The sequence below is a fragment of the Corvus cornix genome, chromosome 4 (assembly GCF_000738735.6).
Source record: "Corvus cornix cornix isolate S_Up_H32 chromosome 4, ASM73873v5, whole genome shotgun sequence".
NCBI classification, from domain to species: domain Eukaryota; kingdom Metazoa; phylum Chordata; class Aves; order Passeriformes; family Corvidae; genus Corvus; species Corvus cornix.
In genome coordinates this window covers 11,290,380-11,303,408 of record NC_046334.1, presented here as the reverse complement: position 1 = coordinate 11,303,408, position 13,029 = coordinate 11,290,380, and the positions used below count along the sequence as shown (strand labels likewise).

At 41.2% G+C, this 13,029-nt stretch overlaps 1 protein-coding gene across 4 annotated transcripts; it reads right to left on the bottom strand.

The window, feature by feature from the left end:
- Positions 1-223: 223 nt before the first annotated feature.
- Positions 224-12,466, bottom strand: ZNF330 (zinc finger protein 330). 4 transcript variants are annotated; one of them, XM_039551305.1, is made up of 10 exons: positions 12,387-12,466; positions 9,445-9,574; positions 9,162-9,181; positions 8,962-9,032; positions 7,378-7,457; positions 5,925-6,051; positions 5,094-5,198; positions 2,711-2,757; positions 1,521-1,638; positions 224-1,181 (listed from the first exon to the last, which is right to left on the bottom strand). In XM_039551305.1, exons 2-10 carry the CDS (start codon positions 9,562-9,564, stop codon positions 907-909), a joined length of 963 nt encoding a protein of 320 aa, XP_039407239.1. In that variant the 5' UTR covers positions 9,565-9,574; positions 12,387-12,466; the 3' UTR covers positions 224-906. The 4 variants fall into 4 exon arrangements, with proteins under 4 accessions (XP_039407239.1, XP_010410381.1, XP_019148997.1 ...); XM_010412079.3 differs by lacking the exon at positions 12,387-12,466 and adding an exon at positions 12,177-12,297; XM_019293452.2 differs by lacking the exon at positions 12,387-12,466 and adding an exon at positions 12,008-12,164.
- Between the last annotated feature and the right edge of the window lie 563 nt (positions 12,467-13,029).

Below are 13,029 nucleotides of genomic sequence, written 5' to 3'. Positions count from 1 at the left end.
GCTGACCACTTGCCCTGTACCAGCAGACTTCCACAGAACAGTATTTGGACCCAGCATTTTGAACCCCCTATGTTTTCTCACCTTCTCAGTTCAGATACAGTATTGTTCCTATCTAATTTTTTTATATCATATGCAAGGAAAAGAGTTGAAGGCTGGTTTCTTCTGTGCCTAGTCTCCTTTTTATCTAATGGGAAACTGCCTTACAGATTTTTGTGGCAGAGAAGATGATACCAATATTTTATTTCCATAAAAGTTTTGATTATCTGGGGTGCTCTTATAGTGACTATATATAGCCCCACCAATTAATATCTAATAACAAAAATGCTGAAAAGGTGATGTGCAAATACACAGAGAACTACATTGATCTGCCATACTGACATAAACAAGGAAGTCATTTCAGTGTCAATTTACACTTTGTATACAACCTGCTTTCCAACTATTCAAGGGAGATCAATATTTATGACAGTTTATTAGAGAATGAAGTTGACTTTTATTGCGCAGACAACAAAAAATGCAGTCACCAACCCAACACTGCCTTAATGTATGAAATCAGTTAACAAAATTACTGTAAAAAATAATTTCTGATGGGCAAATGGAAGCAAGTTCTACAGCTTTCCCACATTCCTGTGTTGATAGGAGAAAACGGCATTGAACCATTATACTCAGTAACTCGGGGACAAAACAATTCTGTTGTTTAGGGGAATAAAAATATCCTGATTTTCTCCCCCAGTCCCAAACCCAACATCAGTTCATCTATAGGAAAAATTACTGCAGAAGTCCCACACTCTTTATTCTCTAACTCTGATATGTAAGTACCTGATAGAGCTATCCTACTGGCATGTACACAACTCAGTGAAGCATTGCTTGGCTCCTTCCAAATGTTTTTAGCTTGCCAGCATACTAAGCTTAATCTTCTGATTCCTCATAATGTGCATACCCACTAGCATAGGTCCTTCCTAAATTCAAATTGCTGAATATATCCGTGGCCTCAGAATCAGAATCCTTCCCTCGCTCATCATTGTCATCTTCATCATCATCTTCTGCTTCATACTCATCATATTCATCCTCACGGTCACCTGCATCCCCTGTCTTGCTGGAAGAAAGATTTTTCCAGTAGGCATCATAACCAGAAGCTCCATCTGCATCTTCTCCAGTCTGTCGGCCAAACTTCAAAGAGCGAGCTGCAGGCAAAGAAAAATCATCATGTTCCCACCAATCCAACATTTCATTTCTATCTTTCTTTCACTACTTGAAGAGTAGTTTAAATGGCAATTATTTTTCATTTTTTCCACAACTAAAATCTCAAACTAAACAAAAGCTTTCACTCTCTTGGAATCAATTAATGGTTAAGAATGAAACTGCTCAATTCCAGAACTCAGAAACACAAAGTTTTTCTCAAAATAAATGAAGCAAAACTGTGCAAAACAATTGAATGTAACCAGACTTTTCTCAGTGCTCCTAGGCAGAAATTAGTCACTAATGGCACTTGTATGGCTAGTTAGCTAGAGAAACTGGCTTACTTGACATGCTCAGATCCTTTGTCTGCTGAGTTTCATGGCCACATTTAGGGCAAGGAGGCTTTTTTCCTTTTTCCTGCTTGAAAACCTTACTCCGCACATGATCATCACAAAAACAAGCCTGTGTGTTGAAGGGAGAATACAAAGGCCAAATGTTTTAATCATTGAAGCACATTCTTCAGCAGGAAAGCAAGCAAAAATGTGTCTAACAGCAGCAGGGTTTTCTGGCTGGGATTAAAATTTAATGAGGTCTCTCTTGCAGTGGACTTGGGGTCTGTGCACAGAGGAACCACTTGGTATTCAATGTGGTTCCAGGGTTTCTGAGGAAGAGGCTGGATAAAAGTGCCAATAAACAAGCAGAGAAAGTAACATACTCCAGGGCTGGATTGCAGAGCTGCCCACAAGGAGCCTGGCAAACTTGGGTTTGTGTTGACAAGCTTAAATACACATAATGAGATGTATGCCAGAACATAACTATGCAGGGCCTGAAGGCAAGAATTAGAGGTGGGAAGTTCACATGCTGAGCACCAGGGTGCAGTGAAAATACCTGGGAAAAGGAAAGATTTGGAACAGGCCATAGATACCACAGGAGAGTGCAGGGAAAACATATGGAGGGTAAAAAGAGTAAGAGCAGGCAATGAACCAGCACCTGGAGAAATCTGGGCAATGCTGACGATGAAGCAGGTGGAACTTTTTATACAAAATTACTTTTGAGTGTGTAAAACCATAAGCCTGATGACAACAAATCAGCCTGTTCATATGTAAAACGATTAGCTGTGGAGATTATTCCTTTGGATGCAAAGATTTCTGGTCAGATCATCACCTGACTGTTTAAAAGAACAACTTTTCTAATTGTTGTAGTTCCACATTGGATCAAAGCATATTCCAAAGCCTTAGATTCTGTTCAAGACCAAGGATTTATTTTGTTGTTTTGGTTTTTTTTAAAGCCCCAACATGGTGCAAGCCCAACTTAAACTAAAGCGCTGGGCAAAGATCACCTCACACTGTCTTGTGGTCAACAGGCGAGCACAGATACAAGACCTTTTGTCCCTCACAGGTCTGACCCCAGGCTACAGAAGTATGAATTTCCTTTTAATCATGCAGAGGAAGGCATGACAAGGCCTGATGCCAGATTTAGAGGCCAAGGAGAACGAGCCTAAAATCAGCTCCTCACAACTGTTTTTACTCTTTACCTTACAACGCAGGCAGGAATGCTGCCCCAGTCTGTTACAGGAGACACCTGTTGGAGAAAAGCAGTATGACAAATTCAGAACTTGGAAACTGCAGACCTGTCATGTTTTCAAAACCTTGTAAAAGTATACAATACCATAATTGAGGCACTTCTTTTTAATTCCCTGACACAAGTATGGCAATGTGAATCAGTCATTTTACCTCACAGTACCATTTTACTAGATTTTTTCAACTCTAAACCTCACTTTGACACAAAAAATGAAATTTCAAGAGGGGAAAAATGTTTAACTATTTCTTGAGTTTTCAAACTTTTAAAACCTGAAGTTTCAGAACCAACTTGGTATTAAGGTTTCATCTTGCTTTTCCGTTTCTCACAACATTCAAAAGAGAGTCTACCTGTGTTAAAGAACTGGAGCTGGCACACAAGCTGTAAAGAGCAGAATCAGTGCCCAAAATTTAACTTGTCTTGAGCTTCAAATTGTTTTTATTATTCCACTAGAGGGAGTACAGTAAAGGCAAACACTCAGGAATTGGCAGCAACACAAAGTTTAGTGAATAGCTACTCCTCAAGAAGCTATGTAATATGTACTTTACCAGTTTCTGTGCAAGTACTCATTCCTTTCCTCCTTGCCTAACCCCTGTGACAGCAAAGTTTTTGAATCTGAAGTAATAAATATCATGAGTTCTCCACATGAGCAGGACAGACATGGGATTTAGAGCTCTGACACATGTTTAAAGATGGAACTGGAAATGCTGAGGCATATATATTCATGATTTTTTGAGTATCTGCACTTCAAAAAACCTCTCTCAGACAGTGATAGAAAGTAGCTATCTTTTTCACAGCTAGAATGGATTTAGACTACAATTGCATGACTTCATTTAAAGTCCACGTATTCTGTAAAAGCACAGGTTTTATTACCTTGTTACCTCCCACTGACAAAAATCTTGTCTCTACCAAGTCTGCACTGTGCCACAAAACACAATGAAAACCCTGAAAAAAACTCTCTAATTCAGGGTGTGATATCACATCTGTGAATTGAGAGCTTCCAACAATCATTGAAAAAACATTCTTTCGGAACAGCTCTTGCTGCTTCAATATTGCCACACAGGAAGATATTCTGGCAGAATATGTCAAGGGAAGCTAAGCAAGGTGTAAAAAATAGCTGGCTGGGAGATGAAAAGGAGGTAAGAGATGTCTAAAGACACCGATTATAACATTGAAATCACAAATATTCTGGACCAGGAGAAATCTATTAGGACAAGAGATTAGTCAGTTCAAAGGAAAACAGCCTTATGATAAAGAGCACCTCAAATTTCTACAATAAGGACTGAAAATGTTGTAATAGTCAAAATACATAAATACAAGTTTTGGGAAGGACAAACAAATGCTTGTCTTGTGATAACTAAATCGTAGTTAATGGTGGCTAGGCAAGAAATACTGCTACAAAAATTTAGTTATTTCAAATATGCATAGTCTTGGCTTGTTTTGTTTTGTTGTTGGGGTTTTTTTTAACTTCCCTTGAAGTTTCCGTTTTTCAACCAGAGATGAGTAGCAGGTGAGCAAAGTCAGGCACAGGCATCACACCCTCTTACAAATACCAGTTTCAGTTTTGTCCACACAATTAATCAAAGTTCAAAAGGACATAAAGTCTTCAGCTACCTGTTCTTTACTCAGAAAGAGTGAGCATTTGATACATTACTTACACACATGTCCACAGTTCACTGGTCAGTGAGGAAATGAACACTGAAATCATGCTCTGGACTATTTTTGTCACTTCCTTCTGTGCTCACCCTATCTCACTGAATCAGATAACGACTGAGTCATGGCTTTCCTCAGGACTTAAGCAGCTGCTAACCTTTCACCAGCATACAGGCCCTTCCACAGCAACGTGGGAAAGTTTAGCCAGACTAAGACAGGTGGCATTGTTTAGGGCAGCTGTTTTCCAGGAGGAACATGTATCTAGAACTAGCTCATCATTGGGTCAGAAGAATGTAAGACAGCTCCTTCTGCCGGCAGAGCTTTGTGGAGTGAAAAAGCAGCATCAGCAATTCCAGTTGTTTTGCTGCAGTCCTGGCCACTGCCAACACTGCAGCTTTGGAGAATGCTGTCTCCTGCAAGGGCAGCTTCCCATGAAAGGCCTGTAGGAGCCTGGCAGGAAAACAACTGCCATGTAAGCTCTGGCATGGAGGAAGGTCCATGAAAGAGAAAGAAGTTCTAGTCTGGGTAACTGGATACCAAAAGCCAGTACACAGGAAACAGGCGCTTCCCTCTAGCAGTGGCAAAATCTACCTGGGAAAGGTGATGGAGAGTATTCTGGAGCACAGAGCAGGCAAGTAGAAAGTCTGCTTGGCTGTGGTGAAAGGGAGTATGAATAACTAACTTACATTTAAATGTCTCTGCTTCCAGAACTTGGCAGCTGGCTTGATGTTCAAACTGATCATCTTCACAGAGGAAATCATGGCAAAAAGAGCAGGCGAATATTCTGCCTCCTGAAAGATTTATCAAGGCAAAATAATCAACAATGGGCACAGACATCAAGTCCTGCTCTGCAAACAATTTAGGCAGTAGTTTTGACTGAAGACCAGCTCTCCCTTCTGTCACAAATGCTTCAAACTCCTAAATTAGACAATGCCATCCATTTTTACACTGAATACCTGCTATCCTACAACAGAAGCATAACTATAAAGCAAGTATTACTTCTAGTACTTTTCTTCATTTTGACTGTAGCCTTAAGTATTTTTCTTAAATCAGATCACATTCTCATCCAGTCTTGTCCCCTCACCTCTGATACACACTTGAAGTAAACACTTTAAAGGATTCCACAAATGGAGACCAGTATGGTTTCACTAAGCAACTGGGAGTCCAAATACCTGTGCTAGTGCAGAAGAATGGAGTGAGAATGGCAGAAAACTGTGTTAGCAATTTGATGCAGTGCTTAATTATGTGAATAGTTAAGCTGATAGAACCATTATAATTTAGATTACAAAATCATCCCTAAATTGAGCACTGTATGTTCTTGAGCAGGTCATTTACTTTCCCACTGCGTAATGTCTGTTTTTAAAACAGGGAGAATCCTTGCTTTGAACAAACATACTGTAAGGACTAATCAGTGAAGACTAAAAAGGCTGTGTTAACAATACAGGTGCACTAACTTAAGCAATGCAAGGAAAGAAGTGTAATTTATATTTTCTTATTTTTAAATGTGAGCAACCTACCATGGTCCCAGACACTTCTTTCACACTCAATGCATTCTGCGTCTGCCAGAGGGCACATACACGCATGGGTGCTGAGACACTTCCTCCCGTGACACACCCAGGCTTCACAGAAATCACAGATTGCACCCTGCAATCACAGCAAGATACCATCTCAGGACTTCTGCAATACCAAGAGAGAGATTTATCCCATAATCCTCAATGTATCCTAGCATGCATTCTCTCAGTGGGCTCATTTTGATTGAGTGAGAGAATATTGAACCAAACTTGTGTTCTGACCAAACTCCTCCACAGTTCATGTTTGTTTGCTATCCATTTCTGCAGGATTAAGTATGACGCAAAATAATTCAGTTATCTATCTCAATTCTGGTTTTTTACATTTCTTATCTCACATTATGCATATGGAAAGTTGTGTTCTCCAGTTGAAATCTGAGATCCATAAACAATAACAATGTTCTAACAAAAATGAAATTTCAAAGAAGACCTGAAAAATGCCTCTAGACTCTTACAGCTGAAATCACTCATTTGGATTTTAAACTCTGCTATATTAGAGGACAAGCTCTGCAGAGAGCAAAGATCGAGTAACTCATTAGAAGTAAGTTAGACTCTTTTACTTTGTTTAAATTACAAGATCTCCATATAAGCTATCCTTAACTGTAGCATTTAAGAAGCCTTCTCAGCCCATAGGTAACTAATTAGCATGAGCACTACATGCACACAAAGCTTAGAAAACAATGATGAATCCTAATTTAACTGTTGATGCATTCACTCTTGCACCAGTGAATGCATGGGATGAGTTTGGGAATGCCAGCATGTAAAGGCTGGGTGTGTTACTGAGAACAGCTGACAGCCCGCTACAGGCAGAAACAGGACAGAGGTTTAGTCCATTTAATCCAGAGGCTGTGACATATCACACCTTGCTTTCCAGAATGCAGACACTAACTTGTCCTTCTAAGGGCAAAACTTCAAAGGCCTGACGCTATGATTATTTCTAATTAAGAGCCCAAATGAGGGGTTTTGTTCATTAAAATTCTCCCCTAATGGAATAGATTCCTCTCTGTGATGCTGATGATCTCTGAAGTAACTGAGACAACAGCAACAAAAGTCTGCAGCTTTCTGCAGAATAATCCATTTTAATGAAGGCTTATTATCATGAGAATTGTCTATGGGACATGTAAGGGTCCAGTGCTGTTCATGCATGTGCTTAGGGCCTGCCACCAACACAGATCCATTAGCATCCAGGACATGTGTTGGAGTTTGCAGGAGCTGAATGCAAAATCGAAAAACTTGGGGGTTTCAGTATAAGGGAAAAATCAGTTTCTTACAGAAAAACAAGGAAAAAAACAAACTTGGCAATGACATGCTGTCATTCCATAAATCTGTTTTATCCTTTTTTCCAGGAAGATTTGCACAGAATATCCTCATAGTGCAAAAGGCTGTAATTTTCTATACATACCACCATAGCTAGTCCAGTACTGTACACACCAGCATGTTTTATAACACAGTCTGAAGACTTCATCATGCATTTGGTTTTTCCTGTTGAAAATAAAAAGGCAAGCAACCATAAGAAAACTATGTAAAAATAGAAAAAAATAGAATGCATGTTCATGTAAGAACAACACTTCAACTAAATGCCTGTGCTCAGCCATAAATCTAGGTAAAAATAATGCAAACAAAGATGTTTGCATTATTCCTGCATTCTGCAACCCATCTTCACACCTCTCTTAGGTTAAATTAATTATTGTCTGTTTTCAGTCAAATCTCTTACCCCTGGACTGATAGTAAGACAATATGTTGGTCTTGCTCTGTGTTTTGAGGCACTGGCAAAAATTTCAGATGTCAAAACAAAGAACAAAACTAAGGTCAAAGTCCAGCAATGACACCTTAAAGAGTTGTGTTTAAAACTGCTGCTAGTTCTGTCCCACCATAAAAGCAGCTGAGCTGGGCAGTGAGAAGTGGTGGGGGCATTACTGGGTGTGGAGCACAGGAACACAGCTACCTTGCTCCCATCCCTAACAGGCTCCTCTAAGAAAGATGCTGTTGGTTTATAATCCCCAATGCTTGATTAAGCATCAAACAGCTCTAACAGTCTTTGTTTGGAAAACCCTGGGTCTCAATATAGTATGGTTGTTGATAGGAATGCTTTTCCTCTAGAAACATACTCCAGATTAAGATAAATTCAGCAGAGATATGAACCATAAGATAGAGAGCATGTTTTTAGTACTTCACTGCATGGTGACAGAAGGGAGACTTATGAAGGGTGACACACTGCCACTGCACACTAACAGCCTGGCTTCCAGAAATGCTCAGTATCTGTGGGTCACAACAAAGGCACTGGAAGCTGCATGTCAGCAGCTCTGAGAGTCAAACTCCAAAACAGCCAAACTGCTTAATGACAAAGTGAAAATCTGCAATGATGTGTTGAAACAGTGGAACAAAATTCACCTCAGTATGAAATGAATATCCTGCAAGCCAGCAGCTGTTTAAAAAAAAGGGCATTTTAGCCTGATTCAGAGAAGTTCTGTCACTAGGAGTCCTTCTCTACTAATTTCAAAGCATCAGCCCTCTAGCTCACATAAATAACAATATTGCAGATTACATTACAACCCCATGCAAGGTGAATAATATATTGTTGCTTTAATTGATATTGATCAGAAATTATATAATCCCTAAAAAAGGAGTGTTTATTAGTGCCTTGCTAGCAGTCAGAGCATTTTTAGTTTTGCTGCTGTTATGAAACAACGCTTCACATGGTCAATCTACGGAAAAAGTCAGATTTCTCAAACCTAAAAGGAAGTGAGACAAAGTTTTCCAAAGAAGACAAGCCATGATCCAGGCTTGCAAACCTGTGGGGGTTAGAGACATATATACTGCTCAAGTAAGATCACTTCTCAAGGAGGATATTCACAGCAGATTCAAAAGAACCTGCTCCACATCACAGAGGTACTTTAAGATAAAGCTATGGTAACACGGGTACTGCGAGTTTAACACCACAAACAGGACTGAGGACAGCTTGTTTTCATTCATTATTTCTACTCACCACATTGTGCACAAATGGGCAATTTCTGAACAGAATTACAGAAGTAACAAAAAGCTCTATTCTTCTGTCGTCTAGGCACATGGAGGGGAAAAAACAAAAAGAAAGTATTAAGCTTAAAAGAAAGTATTAAGAAGAAGACCTATAAAATGTCTGAAACAAATATTAAACTTCTGGTTTTTAGAAGGGTAAAAAAATCTTACCTTTGGCACTTATCACATTCCTAAAGAGAAGAAATAAAACACTGGTAATTATTTTCATTCTAGGTAAAATATATAAAATTCACAGACCTCCACAGGGAGTTACAATTAGGATCCAAACCTTTTAATCAATATTCTGTCTGGTGCAAACATAACCTTAAATATAAAGGAAGGATAGTGGGAAGAATGATATTTTAGCGGCATTAAATGCAGTCAAGGTATTACCACTGGTTTTACATAATTGAAAATTAGGTATTTTAATACAGAATACTTTAGGTTCATTTACCATTGAAGCATTACAAGGATGTTTGGCCAAGTCTATGTTGGCTCTTGAAGCCCTTATCTGCTTCTCACGTTCCCGACGGTTCTCAGCTTTCTTACGAGCACCAGTCTTTTTTTTAGGCATATTTCACTATCTGTGGGGAGAAAAGTAGGTATGGAATGAATGCACACAAAACTGTGTGTAAATACATGGATACACATGACACATCCAGCACTAAACCTGGATCTTACGCTAATTGTCCTTCATCTCCATTCATCACCTTGCCTGAAAGTTTCTTTTGAAATGTAGAATAAGGGGACAATCCACGAGGAAGAGCCATGTGATGAACCATAAAGAATCTTGTGATCTGGAAAACTTTGCTGTCCTGAACTTTGTGTTTAACGATCTTTGAAGCGTTTTGCCTTTAAAAAATGAAACCATTACATCTGTAGGTTTATTTGTGATGGACCTCTGGTTTTGGTCTGCCTTGCCTGTTTAATAAGCATCTGTAAGGACAATTGCAGCATCAATTCTAGCAGTCAATTCTAGCAGCTTCAACTTAGAAGAAAAATTTGTATCTTCATTCAAAAGGTCTTAAAAATCAAAGAATCCTGACTTTTCTGAACACAAATATATTGTCCTGACCAGATACTAAAATTTGCTTTTGATAGCACACATAAATCAGTTCTTTTATCCTGCAGCATTTTGCACCGTTTAAATTGTATTAGTGTCATATTTTGTAGTCAAAATTGTATTGCTGTGCTGCCTACTGGCAACGGTCATTATTCTAGAGTGTGACATTTCTGACACTGGGAGTCCAATATGAGGCTCCACACTAATTTTCAAACCACTCAAATGCTGATTTAACAGCAGAATCTAATGATTAGTATTTATACCTTGACTTCTTCACATTCCCTCATAATGGAAAGCACCAAAATGACAAACTGTTTTCAGGAAAAGCACTGCCCCAGTGCCTACTGAGGACACAGATTACGAGTAATTTTAGATGGCAGTTTTCAGAAAGTCACACTAAACTAAGTAACGACAGAACTGCAATGTCAGGTCCTTTTAGCAAAGCTGTTGAGTAACTCCATGCTTTCAAACACCATCCAATAATAACAACATCCTAGAGATCAATATTCTTATCACTCTTTCCCTCTGGGCTTTCATTTAAATTGTTTGTTGTCTCCATCCTCAGCTCAAATTTTTTAAGAAATTTACCATCTTTTTAATTTTTGGATTACAGTTTAACAGTTATGATTCCAGAAATTACGACAGCATAAACCCTGTCTACCTTCAATTCCTTTCAAATCAGAGTATCACCCCCTTTGAAACCACTAATTAGTATTCAAATGCCTCTGCAGTGTGTTCTACCTCCACCTTTGGCACACTGTTACCAAATGCTCAGGCAGGAAAGACCCAGTGGAATCTGCCTGCAGTCCAGCTTGCCTGAAGGGTGTGTGGGAGAGAAAAATGCACCTGGAGGACTTAAAATAAGAGGTTGTAGGTCCATGCCTGGTTCCCTCCTCAGCCCCAGAGGGTACAACTGTGCTGCCCTCCAGAGCACTGGAGCTCCTGAACTGGGACCATTCTGCATGAGGGCTGTTTCTCCATTTGAAGTTTCCTACTCAGGAGTGAAATGCTGCAGCATGCCTGGGTCACAGCAGCAGGAGTGAGCGTGGCTCTCCAACTTAATGGCTGACGCTGTGGCACAAGGAAGCAGAGTTCAGATATCAGGAGGCTGTGGAGGAATGAGGTGAACAGCAGTTCAAAGGAAAAGCCCTAAAACATGTTATGTGAGTACTGGGTCAGCACCACTGCATTCCATTCTGTAAATTTTCACCTCCTGTTCGTCTCCTGCTGCATTATTTGTTAAGGCAACTATGGGAAAAGACCACAAACTTCCCACCAGAGCTCCAAAGACTGCTGGTGGATTTTAACTGGTGGTTGTGCTATGTGAAGTGCATTAACAATGCCTGGCATCTAAGTTCTGCTGAAGTCACAGCTTCTTGTCCTTGGTGAGGTCCCAAAGACCCACCCTGACTGCACCAGCAGGTTCCTGGATCTTCTGTGCTGAGCAGGACAGTGCCTTGCCTTATTAGCTGGTACACAGCCCACCCTGCTGTCACAGACATCGTCAACAGCTGGAACGAGCTATTCACTGCAGGGCAGGGAACTGTAGGGCTACCCTTGTCAGGCCACAGATACCAACACCCAGAAGAGGCTTTCCATATTTCAAGGTTTCTTGTGCTTGACCATCAAACAGCTTCTACCCTACGTGTATTCAAAATCTGTTTCACCACTCGTACAAAACCACAACTTAAAAAAAAACCAAAAAACCAAAACCAACCAACTGTATTAACAGTAGTTCATACTTAAAAGGATCATGGACTGAACGCCCTAATTATGCAATAATCAGTTTCCAGGCACTGTGATGCCCGTGACTTACTCCATCTTTTGGAAGTAAGGTGGCTAAGAACTGCACTGTGGACCCGCAGCATCTGAGAGCTGCTGTGCTGTAAGTGCCCAGGTGTGCGGGGCTTTCCTCAGGCGCCCCTCTGACCCACTCCCTCCTCAGGAACGGCACCTCGTCCCGCCGGGAGCCGGACGACACCTGCTCCGAGGCTGTAAGGTGAAGCGCCGACAGCAGGGCTGCTCTTCGCGTGCACACGCACACTGCCAGTGTTCAGCTTTTAGCGCTTTCCCTCATCTTCAGTATTTTCGCCCCCCAAACCGTGCCGCATCACGCTGCCAACCTGGATCGCCGTGCTCCGCGTTTCCCGGCACTTGGCTATGGGGGAAGCTGGACACCGCTTCGGTTGCTCGGGCACGGAAGCCGCAAGGGACAGGGACCCCCAGCACCCCAACCCGGCCCCCTTGAGGCACCGCCGCCCCTTCAGCGCCCCGGGCCCGCCCCCGCTTCCCCCCCCCCCCCCCCCCCCCCCCATGCCCGCCCCCGCTCCCACCTGGCTCGGGCGGCCGCGCGGAAGCCGGAAGCGGCGATGCGCCGCAGTGCGCTGCCCGCCCGGCCCGCGCCGCCCGACGGGAACGTTCCGAGCACGATTCTGCCCCTTTCTCCTCAGGGAGCTGCGGCGTGGGCATCAAGAAAGGTCTTTTACGAGCTGTCTGCATGGGTGCTACTGCTCAGCGGATGGCCCATCCTCAAATTTTGTTTGCTTTCGAGGCAACTGCACCTCAGCTTTCACTTGTCAAGAGACCAAATTTTGGGCAGAGTAATTGCAACAATTAGTTGTGATTGTAATTGGCACCTGCAAAGTTATCTCTGAAATCTTTCCATCTGTGGCTTGAGCTGTTTTTAAAATGAAGTATTGATTAATCTTAATGGTAGGAATACAATATAGCTTAAAAAGGGAAATTATACCCGAGCTATTAAAAAACCCTGCACACAGCTCTGTCTCATCTGAGGTTATGCAAGTCACTGTCACAGATGTATATTGCCTAGAAATATTTCACTCTGTGAAAATCATTATAAGATGTATTGTATAGATATATTTAATGGAAGATGAGTGCATGGATCGCATTCCAGTGTATTTCGTAGTCTTTCACCTAGGAAGGGTTTGATACATTATTTCCTATAAGTAAGACCTA